General features: G+C 39.7%; 1 protein-coding gene across 1 annotated transcript in view; it reads right to left on the reverse strand.

Moving 5' to 3' along the window:
- LAMB4 (laminin subunit beta 4) overlaps nucleotides 1-17,531 on the reverse strand; it is a 110,375-nt gene that overhangs the window by 38,949 nt on the left and 53,895 nt on the right. The window contains 7 exon segments of the mRNA XM_057549660.1: nucleotides 1,424-1,581; nucleotides 2,025-2,072; nucleotides 2,074-2,174; nucleotides 2,176-2,234; nucleotides 3,690-3,833; nucleotides 5,387-5,564; nucleotides 16,945-17,068. Of these exon segments, the coding sequence (XP_057405643.1) occupies nucleotides 1,424-1,581; nucleotides 2,025-2,072; nucleotides 2,074-2,174; nucleotides 2,176-2,234; nucleotides 3,690-3,833; nucleotides 5,387-5,564; nucleotides 16,945-17,068 (812 nt within the window).

A 17,531-nucleotide genomic window follows, 5' to 3' on the forward strand; every position in this document is an offset into this window, starting at 1 on the left:
CGTGTGTGTGTGCGCGCACGCGCGCGCTGGGGGAGGGCTATGGAGAGTGATGTGGATAATTGGACTCCTCTGGGGATAATGAGAGGTCACACATTTGGGATGAATAAGGAAAAGTGTTCTAAATTAAAACAAAACATTCATTTAAATTTATTATCCATTCAGAGAATAAAAAAATTATTTGGATTTTAAAAGTCCTTGGTGAAGAATGGACTCTTTCTTAAAAAACTACAGAGTTGTGAGTGCAGGATTCCTGGGTCATCATATAACCGGGATCACCCAAAAATGCCTCCAGACCCAAAGCTAATCTCAGCCTCTGTTTTCCGAGGGAGGGGGCACCCCAACCCGCATCCGGTCCTAGAGGTGAAACAGCAGCAGCCTGAGATAATGTGCCTGGAAGTGAACAGGGGTGAGTAATTGTCTTGATGTGTGGGCCCTTGAGGGTGTTTTTTTATTAACCTTTATTAAGACACCTTGAGGGTGTCTCCATTAAGGATGATGGAGAAACCATTCCCATCTCTCCTACACTCTACTCTTTCAATCACGGGGCAACTGCCATTGTTTAGGTGCCCACATCATGGGTCCACCTTCCATGTTTTGGTTCATTCCATTTAGAAATGGTCTCATAGCCCAACTGTGGTCTCAGTTCTTAACAACTGACCAACCAAGCCAGAGTGCACATGGAGAAGAGGCTATAAGAATTAACTAGAGACACGTGTAACCTTAGACATAACAAATAAGAAAAAAAAATGGCCATGTAATTTATCATGATGTTAATTATCATTGAAGAAAATAATAATGCCATATTTTCTATTATGATTCAATCAAGTAGACTTTATAATTTTTTTCCTTGTTTGCATTACATGTTTACACTCATGCTTAAACTCTTCAAAATAAAATTTTTGGTTGAGGGACAGACACAAATATTGAATTAATGTTAGGCAGTATCTGTATAATGCCCGAACTGGTGCTTCAAAACATCTGAAAAAATCAGTTATATCTGTGAAATACCAGTCAAATTGATTACTTGGAATTATATAAAGAAAGCATTTGACTGATTAATTCTTAACTTTTAAATTATGTTATATGTTTATATATACATATGTAATTTAATCACATATGTATCTTACTTAACGAGCCATTATTTTATTTTTAAAGAATTAATTTGATTTGAACTCATTTGAACTCATTTCTAGAACATTACTTAAAAACAATTATAGCTCAGTGAAATGATTTTTTGTCATTGGTTTTGAATCATTCAAATTCTTTATTCAGTAAAGTAGCAATTTACCAAATTGTGTCTTCTTACCATTAACTTATATCCTGTACCACTCATTTGTCCAAGGCAGATAAACTATGAACATGTTATCATTTTTTAGATAGCAATGTGGGATAAGAAAAAACCATCATGAACTATACTGCATACCTGCATAACCTTGAAGACAATTGTAGATGACATCTGAGCTCCAAGGATTCTGATAACAGGAATGGGCAAAATACTGATTGCTTGAGGGAACATCTGGACACGGGCAAGGACGGCAGGACTGTCCTGAAGAAGGATTTCCATGGTAACCATCGATGCATCTGTCAAGGCAATTTTTTACTAAAATGTTACCAGGAAAGTCTCACATTAGCCAATGTGGATTTGCTATGCTTTAGGACAGTGCAACTCTCAAAATTCAATATTTTTAGAAGATGCTCATTTGCCCTGTAAAAGGGTTTTTTTGCTTCATATTGAAAGTTCCATGGCTTAGTCATTAAACTCAATATAAAAGCACCTAATTTACATGCACATTTTAGGAATATAAAAAGCAAGGTGCCAGGCAAATGCCTGTTATTGATTTACTTAGACACTGCTTGGCTCATAACAAGATTTTGAAGGATGATAAATTGATGCTCTATCTTCCTCACCCATACTCATCACTCTACACTTAAATACTGTTGATTCTCTACTCAATGGTCCTTCAGATAATGTTGTGAAATCAGAACAAAAGAACAAAAAATAAGAGTGCATATGAATTCCATACCTTTCACAGTTTCTCCCAGTTGTAAAACCTCCACAACTGAAGCATGACAGTGAACCCATTACAAAGGCAGGGGCGGCAGTTAGGAAATCCAAAATAGCCCTCCAGGCACCGATCACAATAGCAGCCAGCTACCTCTCCATGGCAGGGGCACCCGTCCTGTTACTTGGTCACATACAGTGTTCTCTGAGCCTTGAGGGTGGCAGTGACATGCTGGATAAAGCAAAGAGAAGACTGTTGGGGTCGGGGCGGGGGGCAGTGGTGTGCTGGTGAAAGAGTCACAGTTCTGATTTCACAATCTCTAATTTACCATATCAATCCTATCAAGGTGAATAAACTGAGTGTATACAGTGCTTAGAATAGAGCCTGGCATGTACAGAGAACCAGGTAAAAATATTTGTTAAATAAGAATTCACTGATTCAACCAACAGAATGTTGTGGACAACTGATTTGTTTGTTTGTTTGTTTGTTTTGAGGTATAACTGACATACGACATTATATTAGTTTCAAGTGTACCACATAATGATTCAATATTTGTAGGTATTGCAAAATGATCACCACTGTAAGTCTAGTTAACATCCATCACCATAGTTATAATTTTTTTTATTCTGATGAGAACTTTTAAGATCTATTCTCTTAGCAACTTTCAAATATACAATACAGTATTATTAACTATAGTCACCATGCTGTACATTACATCCCCGTGACTTATTTATTCTATAACTGGAAGTTTGTACCTTTTGACCCCCCCTTCACTCATTTCGCTCACCCACCCCCCTTGCTGCTGGCAAACACCAGTCTGTTGGTGCTCTATACCTATGGGCTTGTTTTTTTGTTTTCTGTTCGTTTTAGATTCCACATATAAGTGAGATTATCCAGTATTTGTCTTTCTCTGACTTATTCACTTAGCATACTGCACTCAAGGATTATCCACGTTGTCGCAAATGGCAATATCCTCTTCATTTTTATGGCTGAATAGTATTCCATTGCATGTATATACCACATTTTCTGTAATCATTCATCTGTTGGTGGAAACTTAGATTGTTTCCATATCTTGGCTATTGTAAATAATGCTGCAATGAACATGATAGTGCAAATATCTTTTCATGTTAGTGTTTTCATTTTCTTCAGATGAATACCCAGAAGCAAAATTGCTGGATCATATGGTAGTTCTTTTAAATTTTTTGAGGAACCTCCATACTGTTTTCCATAGTGGCTGCGCCAATTTACATTCCCACCAACAGTGTAGGAGGGTCCCCTTTTCTCCACATCCCAATCTCATTGTTTTAGCCTTTCCAGCCACCGGGCTTATGCACCAGATGTTAAAGCTGGGTTTACACAGCCAACTCCATGGTGTCCTCACATCCTCCCTGGACTACCATCTATCTGATACAAACTGAAAGCTCCCTGAAGCATGGACCATGTTTTTTTTATCATCACTCATGTTTCCTAATAGAGCTCTGTACACAGTCAGTGCCCACTGAATCAAAGAATAAAGTATAGCGGAAAAACATTCAGTATATTTTATCTACATAGACAAGACAATCTGAATAATGAAGCCAAATTCCTAATCCCTCCCCTTTTCAACTCCCCACATTGATTTTCCTGCCTTTAGAACTCCAAGGTTGAGAACACGTGTGTTTCCCCCCTCTGGCTTTCGCTACGTACGGTGACAGCCGTGAGGCCCCAGACTGTAGCTTCCTGTTGAGCACGTGTCACAGCAGCGGCCGGTCACACGAGGCTTACGCTGGCCCTGGCCTTCCAGTCAGCTGCAGTTGGGTCCCACTGAGCCCTGTGGGTGACAGTTGCAGGCTGCAGGGAACAAAACAAGTTAGAGGCAAAGGAAGTGACAGAGAAGCACTCCGTCCTATTAGTGGCTCTAGTTCATGTCTTTCTCATTTGTTACCTGTAATCCTTAACTCCCTCATCTGTTAACTGGGGATAATATACGATATACCTCCTGGGATTATAAGGATTAAAGACAATCATGCCTGTGAAGTACTCAGAATAGTGTTTGGCGCCTGTAAGTGCTCAATAAACACTACTTAACAAACATCACTTAGCAATGAACATTACTTAACAAGTTACTGAAAGGCTTAAAATAAATTGCTTCAATAATTAGTTGTTCTAATGTAATTATTATTTCTTCAATTCCTGATGATCCATGTTGGTGCTGGATTATACCTTTCATTTCCCTTGTTCCATATCTTTCATGAGACTGTGGGCATCCCCAAAGCCAGCGTCCTGCACGGAGAAAGCATCAGTCTGGAACTTGGGAAGCCCAGACTCTCCTGGTGGCTGTCACGCTATAGCAGTGATTCTCAACTAGGGGGAGATTTTGCCCCCGAGGGGGACATATGACAAAGTTTGGGGACATTTTTGTATGTCACAGCTGAGGGGAAGGTGCTACTGGTATCAGGTGGGTAGAGGGCAGGGTTGGTGCTAAACGTCCTACCATGCACAGGACAGCAACCCCTCCCCAGTGAACTCTTACCCAGCCCTAAATTTCAAAAGTGCTGAGGGTGAGAAACCCACTATAGCTTAGCGAAATGGGCAAGTTACCTAATGTTTTGGACCCAACAGTCTCATTTATTAAATGAAGGTTTAGGGATGAAAGAAGTTGTTTAAAGTTCATTCCAGGATTCCAAAGAAATATTTTAGGACCATTGTTCCAGGAATCTGGCATCCCCAAGCGACTGCCAGGCTCCTCTTTTATACACTTCTTGCACTGCGAGTTATGATTCCAACACATGGACAGACTGCTCTGTGTACCTAATCATCAGGCAGTTGGTATCTACATTGGCTGGTAGGAGTAGATGCTAAAATACATTAGATCATTTCACTCCTGTTCCTAAAAGTCTTTGTACAGATAGCGGCGATTCGGTAGAGCCCATTAAACAGATACTCAGGGACTTCCCTGGTGGCGCAGTGGTTAAGAATCCACCTGCCAATGCAGGGACACGGGTTTGATCCCTGGTCCGGGAAGATCCCACATGCTGCAGAGTGACTAAGCCGGTGTGCCACAACTATTGAGCCCACGTGCTGCAACTACTGAAGTCCACACACCCTAGAACCCATGCACCGCAACTACTGAGCCTGCGAGCCACAACTACTGAAGCCCGCAGGCCTAGAGCCCGTGCTCCGCAACAACAGAAGTCACCGCAATGAGAAGCCCGCGCACCGCAACGAGAAGCCCGCGCACCGCAACGAAGAGTAACCCCAGCTCACCACAACTAGAGAAAGCCCGCACGCAGCAACAAAGACCCAACACAGCTAGCTAAATACATACATACATACATACATACATACATACATACTAAGGCAATTTCTATTTAAAAAAAACAAACAAACAAACAGATACTCACCCACGGCCCCATTGTGCAGCCTGGCAGACAAACTGGCTATAAGCCTTTCACGTGCTCCAGGGAGCACCTCAGGTCCCACTGCCGAGGCAATATCAACACAGTTGTGCAGCTGATATTCATCTAAATCCTGCTTGCTGCAGAAATTCTCCAATGAGTTGATTTGGGGAATAAGACCAACCTTTTGAAATAATGCGAAAAGAAGACTTATGTTCAAAACTGTCCTCAATTCAAGATTCCAGTTATTAAAAAAAAAAAATTAGATCTGTGAGAATCGTGGTTGAAAAGAGACTCAATTCCATCCTTTCAATTGCATACGACTGAAGATTTTAAGATTTTCAATTTATTTAAGAAATCTTTAAATATTTACATTTATTGACTTACGGCAAAGAAAATAAGGTTTTATCTTTTTATTACTATACTTTTTACTTGCTAATAAATTTGTCTTAGATTTGAAAGAGTTTTAACTAGGCTACTTGTGATACGTTAAGAAATTATGGCTTACACATAGCACAGGGAGATCAACTCGGTGCTTTGTGACCCCCTAGAGGGGTGGGCTAGGGAGGGTGGGAGGGAGACGCAAGAGGGAGGAGATATGGGGATATATGTATATGTATAGATGATTCACTTTGTTATAAAGCAGAAACACACCATTGTAAAGCAATTATACTCCAATAAAGAAAGAAATTATGGCTTAGACGTTGCATTCTGTAGTATTACTGTGGAACTCTAAAACTCTCCTTTAGAAAGTTTTATCTTTTTCAATTACATATGAACAGTGCTGTTCTACATCAAACTATCTGCCTCTTGGAGATTCACAGTACAGATTAACATATTAAACCTCTGAGGAGTACTGCAAGAAAGACACTGTTTGTTTTTATTGAAGTATAGTTGATTTACAATGTGTTAGTTTCAGGTGTACAGCCCAGTGATTCAGTTTCCATTCTGCTACCCCCCCAACCTGTCAGCTCAGTGGTTCTCAATATGAGAGGTACCCACCCCCAGGGAGCATTTTAGAAATTCCAAGGGGTGTTTTTGGTTGTCATGGCTACTAGGTGAGGTGTGTTACTGGCATTTAGTGGGTGGGGATGAGACATGCTAGACATTCTCACAACAAGGAAAATCATCGCATGTCTCCGACAGCTTTTGACTATTTCACTGAACATCCATGAAGGAGGATTCCGTGCTTATAATTATGAGTTGAAAACCTTACTCTGTGTTTTTAAAACACGTTAAACATGTTTACAACACACCTGCTTGCATGGCTATCTCGTATGTAGTGAATCTACGTGTTTGAGCATCTCTGTACTTCAGTATGTCTCCCGGTGTGTTCATGTCTGTACACGTATGTATTGAAGTACATATTATTTCTTCATAAATTACTTCCCTTTTATTTCTCCTTTGTGTTTGCACATAACATTGATATTATTTGGAAGTTATGTGTGCAGGTCGGCTCTAATGCCTGTGAATTTCATTGCAGGGTAGGAAAGAGGGCTACAAAGTATCAATATTTGTAATAAAAAGGGAAGGTTGGGGGCCCCTAGACTTCTGAGATGGCCCACACTGTCTGTGGAGTGTTTCTCCCAGGGCCGCTCTCACTTTCCAAGACGACTCCATGCCCTGGGGCTGCTCTTGCCTTTTGAGATGGACTGCCTCCTGTCTATGGAATGTGTACCTCTCTAAATAAATCTACTTCTAACCAATCATTTTGTCTCTCACTACATTCTTTCTGCAAAGAGACATGAAGAACCTGAGCTTCAGCAAGCCCTGAGACCAGGCGTGTGATCTCAATTACAAGAGAGTGGGTTCAAGGGGGGAGAAAAAAAAAAAAAAAAGGAAGGTTGAGTCAGATGACATTGAGAGCCACTGTCCGAGCCACACCAAATGACCTGTCACAGTTTCCAGCATCTGTCACACTGTGTTGTCATTTCCTGTGTAACTGCCTGCATCTCCCCTTTAGAGCATCAGCCCCGGCGGGGCGGGGAAGGTGTTGGTCTCGTTTACCCTGTGCCTGCCCAAGTGGTTAATTTACAGTAAATGCTTATTAAAAATTGTGCAGTAAAGAAGTATACATACATTCCTAGTATTGTATCTTTGATACTAAAATGACTCTGCATTCTCCAAACACAAACCAAGCAGGGTGACATCTAGAAGGAAGCCAGATGGGCTAGGCTTGGTGGTGAGGGCAGGCAATCAAGGACAAATTGTTTACAGTCCTTGGTCTGAGCTGGTTTAGAGTTGGCCATTCCTGGCACCAAGCCGATAGAGCAGATGACAAGAGTCCCTGTCTATCGACGATAGGATTTTGTAATGCCATGACTCACTTCTCCTAGAAACTTTTAAGGGCTTTATGTTTACCAAGTGTCGTCCAACCCGTGGTTTAAAAGAAGAATGGCAGTTTTATGTTCTAGAACGCATAATTTATGTTTGACTCTCAGCACATTTTTATGGGCACACACATCATGTAATCAGGGCGACTGAAAAAAAACCCCAACCATCTCACTCTGCCTGCCAAACAAAAGATATTTGTGCAGAAGGTTGAACAAAGCTTTCCCCTGGTCTTCTTGGTAATGCATCTCAGTCTTAGATGCAAACGTTAATCTGTCTGCAGAGAAGAATGAACTTTGAAAGGGTCAATTCCAAACAATCGAGTATCTTCCCAAAGCGGCAAAACTGCTTTAGTCTGGAATCATAAAATGTGTAACGACTTTCTCCTACTGCCATCCTGGGTCAGGGACTCTAGGGGACACTGCAGGTGCCCTGCCTGGATCTCCCCATCCACCAGCTGCTGTGGCACTGGCTGCTAAAAGTTCACAGCTGTCCCCTTCTCCAGAAAATTGGACCTAGCCACTGTGTCCAGGAGTGAGTGCGCTCTCTGGGGGGATGGGGAGTGGGGTAGGGAGCCTGTAGCTGATGATGATGTGGGCACACAAAGCCCCACCCCTTCGCCTCCAGGTGGAACCAACCCTGTGGTGCAATTCATGCTCCAGGGCTCCCTGGAGACCACATCCTTGCCGGGTTCCTTCCCCTGTCCCCTCCTCGTCCCCTCACTCCTCTTCCCCCGCAAGCATGCCCTCAATAAATCAGGCGAACCTGAGTCCCTGCTTGTAGGAAATCTAACCTAAAATGGGGATCTAGGGCCTCTTCTGGGATTTTGGACAGTTTGCCAAGATCGGGTTGCTCTCTTAATTTTTATTTTGGTTTCAGGGTTTCCATGGCTATATATAAGGAGAATGATTGCTTGATAATTGACCAAATGGACATATTTTAAGTTCATTTCAAATTATCCATTTATATTCTACATCTGTCAAACATCATTGCAATGATTTTGTTTACATGCCTATCTTCTGTGTCAGGCTGAGGACGCTTTGAGGGCAAAAACCAGATTTTACCCCCAGCCCCCAGGAACCAGCACAGTGCCTGGCCCACATACCCTCAGAGAAGGGGTGATGAATGGACAATTTGGATGGATGCATTTAACACAGCATCCAGTGATTATCTTTGGAATTTACAAAGTTTAGAAATATTTAGGACATGGATTTAAAAAGAGGAGTACTTGGGGCTTCCCTGGTGGCGCAGCGGTTGGGAATCTGCCTGCCAATGCAGGGGACACGGGTTCGTGCCCCGGTCCGGGAGGATCCCACATGCCGCGGAGCGGCTAGGCCCATGAGCCACAACTACTGAGCCTGCACGTCTGGAGCCTGTGCTCCGCAACAAGAGAGGCCGCGATAATGAGAGGCCCGTGCACCGCGATGAAGAGTGGCCCCCGCTTGCCACAACTAGAGAAAGCCCTTGCACAGAAACGAAGACCCAACACAGCCATAAATAGATAAATAAATAAATAAATTTATAAAAAAGAAAAAAAAAAAAAAAAGAGGAGTACTTGGCTTTCATAAATTTGAGTTTCATGACTGTTATGATTACAATAATAACATCCCTTGGTGATTAGGAATCCTTATATTCTTCCTTTCCCTTTCTTTACTCTGCCTGGGTTTAGCTTTTTTTCCTGAATTAAACCTGTTGGATTTGAGTCTCTTTCTTTGTAACTCACACGTTGGTCATGAGCACAGTTCTATTTATTTTTTTATTTATTTTTTTTTTTGATTTTTAGAAGTTTCCTGTAATGTCTGAAACATTTATATTAACATATTTCCATACATATTTCCATACAAATACAAATATAAGATTTTTAGAAATTTCATGTAATGTCTGAAACATTTATATTAACATATTTCCATACATATTTCCATACAAATACAAATATAAGATTTTTAGAAATTTCATGTAATGTCTGAAACATTTATATTAACATATTTCCATACAAATAACCCAATGAAAGTTTAGTATTAGTTGTTTTGTTTGTTTTTTTATACTGCAGGTTCTTATTAGGCATCAGTTTTATACACATCAGTGTATACATGTCGATCCCAATCGCCCAATTCAGCACACAACCATCCCCACCTCACCGCAGTTTTCCCCCCTTGGTGTCCATATGTCCATTCTCTACATCTGTGTCTCAACTTCTGCCCTGCAAAGCGGCTCATCTGTACCATTTTTCTAGGTTCCACATACATGCCTTAATATACGATATTTGTTTTTCTCTTTCTGACTTACTTCACTCTGTATGACAGTCTCTAGATCCATCCACGTCTCAACAAATGACTCAATTTCGTTCCTTTTTAAGGCTGAGTAATATTCCATTGTATATATGTACCACAACTTCTTTATCCATTCATCTGTTGATGGGCATTTAGGTTGCTTCCATGACCTGGCTATTGTAAATAGTGCTGCAATGAACATTCGGGTGCATGTGTCTTTTTGAATTACGGTTTTCTCTGGGTATATGCCCAGTAGTGGGATTGCTGGGTCATATGGTAATTCTATTTTTAGTTTTTTAAGGAACCTCCATACTGTTCTCCATAGTGGCTGTATCAATTTACATTCCCACCAACAGTGCAAGAGGGTTCCCTTTTCTCCACACCCTCTCCAGCACTTGTTGTTTGTAGATTTTCTGATGATGCCCATTCTAACAGGAGTGAGGTGATACCTCATTGTAGTTTTGATTTGCATTTCTCTAATAATTAGTGATGTTGAGCATCTTTTCATGTGCTTCGTGGCCGTCTGTATGTCTTCTTTGGAGAAATGTCTATTTAGGTCTTCTGCCCATTTTTGGATTGGGGTGTTTGTTTCTTTGATATTGAGCTGAATGAGCTGTTTATATATTTTGGAGATTAATCCTTTGTCCGTTGATTCATTTGCAAATATTTTCTCCCATTCTGAGGGTTGTCTTTTCGTCTTGTTTATGGTTTCCTTTGCTGTGCAAAAGCTTTGAAGTTTCATTAGGTCCCACTTGTTTATTTTTGTTTTTATTTCCATTACTCTAGGAGGTGGATCAAAAAAGATCTTGCTGTGATTTATGTCAAAGAGTGTTCTTCCTATGTTTTCCTCTAAGAGTTTTATAGTGTCCAGTCTTATATTTAGGTCTCTAATCCATTTTGAGTTTATTTTTGTGTATGGTGTTAGGGAGTATTCTAATTTCATTCTTTTACATGTAGCTGTCCAGTTTTCCCAGCACCACTTATTGAAGAGACTGTCTTTTCTCCATTGTATATCTTTGCCTCCTTTGTCATAGATTAGTTGACCATAGGTGCGTGGGTTAATCTCTGGGCTTTCTATCTTGTTCCATTGATCTATGTTTCTGTTTTTGTGCCAGTACCATATTGTCTTGATTACTGTAGCTTTGTAGTATAGTCTGAAGTCAGGGAGTCTGATTCCTCCAGCTCCATTTTTTTGCCTCAAGACTGCTTTGGCTATTCGGGGTCTTTTGTGTCTCCATACAAATTTTAAGATGATTTGTTCTAGCTCTGTAAAAAATGCCATTGGTAATTTGATAGGGATTGCATTGAATCTGTAGATTGCTTTGGGTAGTATACTCATTTTCACAATGTTGATTCTTCCAATCCAAGAACATGGTATATCTCTCCATCTGTTGGTATCATCTTTAATTTCTTTCATCAGTGTCTTATAGTTTTCTGCATACAGGTCTTTTGTATCCCTAGGTAGGTTTATTCCTAGGTATTTTATTCTTTTTGTTGCAATGGTAAATGGGAGTGTTTCCATAATTTCTCTTTCAGATTTTTCATCATTAGTGTATAGGAATGCAAGAGATTTCTGTGCATTAATTTTGTAACCTGCAACTTTACCATATTCATTAATTAGCTCTAACAGTTTTCTGGTGGCAGTTTTAGGATTCTCTATGTATAGTATCATGTCATCCGCAAACAGTGACAGTTTTACTTCTTCTTTTCCAATTTGTATTCCTTTTATTTCTTTGTCTTCTCTGATTGCCGTGGCTAGGACTTCCAGAACTATGTTGAATAATAGTGGTGAGAGTGGAATCCTTGTCTCGTTCCTGATCTTAGAGGAAATGCTTTCAGTTTTTCACCATTGAGAATGATGTTTGCTGTGGGTTTGTCATATATGGCCTTTATTATGTTGAGGTAGGTTCCCTCTATGCCCACTTTCTGGAGAGTTTTTATCATAAATGGGTGTTGAATTTTGTCAAAAGCTTTTTCTGCATCTATTGAGATGATCATATGGTTTTTATTCTTCAATTTGTTAATATGGTGTATCACATTGATTGATTTGCGTATATTGAAGAATCCTTGCATCCCTGGGATAAATCCCACTTGATTGTGGTGTATGATCCTTTTAATGTGTTGTTGGATTCTGTTTGCTAGTATTTTGTGGAGGATTTTTGCATCTATATTCATCAGTGATATTGGTCTGTCATTTTCTTTTTTTGTAGTGTCTTTGTCTGGTTTTGGTATCAGGGTGATGGTGGCCTCATAGAATGAGTTTGGGAGTGTTCCTTCCTCTGCAATTTTTTGGAAGAGTTTGAGAAGGATGGGTGTTAGCTCTTCTCTAAATGTTTGATAGAATTCACCTGTGAAGCCATCTGGTCCTGGACTTTTGTTTGTTGGAAGATTTTTAATCACAGTTTCAATTTCATTACTTGTGATTGGTCTGTTCATATTTTCTGTTTCTTCCTGATTCAGTCTTGGAAGGTTATACCTTTCTAAGAATTTGTCCATTTCTTCCAGGTTGTCCATTTTATTGGCATAAAGTTGCTTGTAGTAGTCTCTTAGGATGTTTTGTATTTCTGCGGTGTCTGTTGTAACTTCTCCTTTTTCATTTCTGATTTTATTGATTTGAGTCCTGTCCCTCTTTTTCTTGATGAGTCTGGCTAATGGCTTATCAATTTTGTTTATCTTCTCAAAGAACCAACTTTTAGTTTTATTGATCTTTGCTATTGTTTTCTTTGTTTCTATTTCATTTATTTCTGCTCTGATCTTTATGATTTCTTTCCTTCTGCTAACTTTGGGTTTTGTTTGTTCTTCTTTCTCTAGTTTCTTTAGGTGTAAGGTTAGATTGTTTACTTGAGATTTTTCTTGTTTCTTTAGGTAGGCTTGTATAGCTATAAACTTCCCTCTTAGAACTGCTTTTGCTGCATCCCATAGGTTTTGGGTCGTCGTGTTTTCATTGTCATTTGTCTCTAGGTATTTTTTGATTTCCTGTTTGATTTCTTCAGTGATCTCTTGGTTATTTAGTAACGTATTGTTTAGCCTCCATGTGTTTGTCTTTTTTACGTTTTTTTCCCTGTAATTCATTTCTAATCTCATAGCATTGTGGTCAGAAAAGATGCTTGATATGATTTCAATTTTTTTAAATTTACTGAGGCTTGATTTGTGACCCAAGATGTGATCTATCCTGGAGAATGTTCCGTGTGCACTTGAGAAGAACGTGTAATCTGCTGTTTTCGGATGGAATGTCCTATATATATCAATTAAATCTATCTGGTCTATTGTGTCATTTAAAGCTTCTGTTTCCTTATTTATTTTCATTTTGGATGATCTGTCCATTGGTGTAAGTGAGGTGTTAAAGTCCCCCACTATTATTGTGTTACTGTCGATTTCCTCTTTTATAGCTGTTAGCAGTTGCCTTATGTATTGAGGTGCTCCTATGTTGGGTGCATATATATTTATAATTGTTATATCTTCTTCTTGGATTGATCCCTGGATCATTATGTAGTGTCCTTCCTTGTCTCTTGTAACATTCTTTATTTTAAAGTCTATTTTATCTGATATGAGTATAGCTACTCCAGCTTTCTTTTGAATTCCATTTGCATGGAATATCTTTTTCCATCCCCTCACTTTCAGTCTGTATGTGTCCCTGGGACTGAAGTGGGTCTCTTGTAGACAGCATATATATGGGTCTTGTTTTTGTATCCATTCAGCCAGTCTATGTCTTTTGGTTGGGGCATTTAATCCATTCACGTTTAAGGTAATTATCGATATGTATGTTCCTATGACCATTTTCTTAATTGTTTTGGGTTTGTTTTTGTAGGTCCTTTTCTTCTCTTGTGTTTCCCACTTAGAGAAGTTCCTTTAGCATTTGTTGTAGAGCTGGTTTGGTGGTGCTGAATTCTCTTAGCTTTTGCTTGTCTGTAAAGCTTTTGATTTCTCCATCGAATCTGAATGAGATCCTTGCCGGGTAGAGTAATCTTGGTTGTAGGTTCTTCCCTTTCATCACTTTAAGTATATCATGCCACTCCCTTCTGGCTTGCAGAGTTTCTGCTGAGAAATCAGCTGTTAACCTTATGGGAGTTCCCTTGTATGTTATTTGTCGTTTTTCCCTTGCTGCTTTCAGTAATTTTTCTTTGTCTTTAATTTTTGCCACTTTGATTACTATGTGTCTCGGCGTGTTTCTCCTTGGGTTTATTCTGTATGGGACTCTCTGCGCTTCCTGGACTTGGGTGGCTATTTCTTTTCCCATGTTAGGGAAGTTTTCGACTATAATCTCTTCAAATATTTTCTCTGGTCCTTTCTCTCTCTCTTCTCCTTCTGGGACCCCTATAATGAGAATGTTGTTGCGTTTAATGTTGTCCCAGAGGTCTCTTAGGCTGTCTTCATTTCTTTTCATTCTTTTTTCTTTAGTCTGTTCCGCAGCAGTGAATTCCACCATTCTGTCTTCCAGGTCACTTATCCGTTCTTCTGCCTCAGTTATTCTGCTATTGATTCCTTCTAGTGTAGGTTTCATTTCAGTTATTGTATTGGTCATCTCTGTTTGTTTGTTCTTTAATTCTTCTAGGTCTTTGTTAATCATTTCTTGCATCTTCTCAATCTTTGCCTCCATTCTTATTCCGAGGTCCTGGATCATCTTCACTATCATTATTCTGAATTCTTTTTCTGGAAGGTTGCCTATCTCCACTTCATTTAGTTGTTTTTCTGGGGTTTTTTCTTGTTCCTTCATCTGGTACATAGCCCTCTGCCTTTTCATCTTCTCTGTCTTTCTGTAACTCTATAGGTTATTGGTAGGCAATGGAGACTGAAGATACTTGAGCAAGCTGTCACATGGTTTGAGCTGTAATTTGTGGAGTATTCATCTTTCCAACTTGAGCAAAGGAAACTGCTAGTGTTGGAGGGTCTCCGGCAGAGGTGGGGGGTGGCTGAGGCTCACTGTGAGGAGAAGGACACTGGCAGCAGAAGTTCTAGGAAGTACTCCTTGGTGTGAGCCCTCCCAGAGTCCATCATTAGTCCCACCAAAAAGCACAGTTCTATTTAAAGCTCCTTGGTAGAGAATATGAATTATGTGGATAGGGAAATCATGATAGTTTACATTTCCCATTCAAGAGTTGGCTTCTACTTTCCACTTCAATTCTACTGAATTTCAGAGAAACAATGAATAATTTTTTAGTATGTATCCTGTAATATTTGAGGGCAATATTTGGGACATATTTATATGATATTCAAATTTAACTGGGTACCCTGTATCTTTTTTTCCTCCTTCCCTCCCTCCCTCCCTCCCTCTCTTTCCCTCCTTCCTTTCCTATATCTTGCAACCTCACCTTCAGTAAAATAATCTTAAAACAATGGCTTTTTTTCATATTATAAAAGCTGAACTTATTGAATAAAATCTAAGGTATACCTGTCTCATACTAAATTCTATAGTAGACGATGAAATTAAAAAGTTCTAGGGTATAAATTTTAAAATGTTCAATAGTTAAAAATTGAACTTTAAATACACAAAATGTGGATATAGTTAATTAAATCAGGGGTTGAAAAACTTCCTATAAAAGGCCAGAGAATAAATATTTTGGGCTTTGCGGTCATAAGGTCTCTTGCAAATATTCAACGGTGTCTTTGTAGCTTGAAAGCAGTGTAGACAATATGTAAATGAATGGGCATGGCTGTGTTCCAATAAAACTTCATAGGGCCGTAATTTGCTAATTAAATCACAATATTAGAAGATTGTTACAAATGTTTAAAAATGCAATTTTAACAAAGCAATTCCATTTTATCCACAAAGGTACTTTTAAAAAGTCCCACACAATTCTCTACAATTCTGCTAAAGGTGGAATGAAACTGGCATTTCCATGCATTATTGATGATCCTGAAAATTAATTGACGTATAAATTAATTAATACCTTCCAGATATTAATATGACACACTATTTCAAGAACCATCAAACCTTGGGTAAAGTAGGACTGTATTTTCAAAATTTTTAAAAATATACCAACTACGCAGAGTAGAAAAAATAGAAGCAACTTAAATGACCACAAGTAGGGGAATAGATAAGTAAATTAAGTAAATTTATTCAATGTCCAAACTCTGCCCAGGGACAGGCCTGGGCCTGAAGTTGTGCACAGAGTGAGAGTTTGGAAGGAATGCCTGTGGCCCAAATTTGTGAGCCACAACTACTGAGCCCACGTGCCACAACTACTGAAGCCCACGTGCCTAGAGCCGGCGCTCTGCAACAAGAGAAGCCACCGCAATGAGAAGCCCGTGCACCGCAACGAAGAGTAGCCCCCGCTCGCCGCAACTAGAGAAAGCCCCCGCACAGCAACAAAGACCCAACACAGCCAAAGATAAATAAATAAATGAATTTAAAAAATAGAAGCCACTTAAAGAAATACTATGCATGCTTCCTAAGAATGGTAAGAGTACATAAGCATAATAAGAAAACGCTTATGATATAATAGGAAGTGAAAAAAATCCATGTACAATCTTGTCTAAGCACTCTGATTACAATGATATGAAAGCATAATATGCAAAAAATGGGAACTTGTAAGCTGATAATAATTAACGATTGGTGGAATTTCTCCCCAGACTTTCTGCAGTGCCAGTACACAGCAGTGGCTCCAGGCAGGGATGCGTGAATCAGGCCTTCTGGCTCTGATTTCTCACTCCTCATTCACTAGCGTTGTGACTCTGTGCCTCAGTTCTGTCGTCCGTAAAATGGGGATAATGACAGTACTTCCCTCATAGAGGAGTTGTGAAGTCTAACTAACAGAATATGGAAAACACTTCAAACCGTGGCTGGCACATACTATTCTGGATGATTTGCCATTGTTATTAGATGACCTTTATAAAGAGTAGGTGATTTTTATAATGAAACAAATACTTTTCTATTTCTCATGAAACACTTCAAAGTACAAGCCTACTTTTAGAATTAGAATGGAGCTCAGTTCAGAAGGAAGCACCCCCATAGGTCTGTTATACTTACAGAATCAATTCAATGTGTGAATGAGCCTGGAATCCTCCTTCCAAAGGTTGGGAAAAGTAGACATCTATGGAATATTGTACATCTGGTTCTAAACAGATGGGTGTGGGAAGTAGCACGATTCTGCATTAAGAGAAATAAAGCAAAAATTCAGTGACAAAAGTACAGTTATATAAGCTAAGCGGCCATCGTATTTGGTGTGTTTCACGTGTGCTGTGAAGTGGGTGCCACTGTGGGATGGAGACCGGGTTGAGGTCCAGACCAGCTCAGGTGTGTTGGGTGGACAGTCAGTTCACACTCAGATTCTCTGTGGCTCTTCTGTAGGATTGTGCCAAACAGCAAAGCTTTGGAAACTGGCCGTGGTTTGTCATGACTGCTCTGGGAAGAGGATGGAGCAAAGGTCCTTCATCCCATCTATCAGGCTAATATCAACAGGGTCTCTGTTTTATTCAGCCACAAATCTCCAATGCAAAATTAGTGGCCTCAAAACTAGACTCTCAGTTGTTGAGATAACTCAAGCTGAATACTGTCCTCTTATTCTTGTAGCATTTCATTTTCTCACATCTGCAGGCATCTGGGGAATGGG

Source organism: Balaenoptera acutorostrata, chromosome 7 (assembly GCF_949987535.1).
Source record: "Balaenoptera acutorostrata chromosome 7, mBalAcu1.1, whole genome shotgun sequence".
NCBI lineage: Eukaryota > Metazoa > Chordata > Mammalia > Artiodactyla > Balaenopteridae > Balaenoptera > Balaenoptera acutorostrata.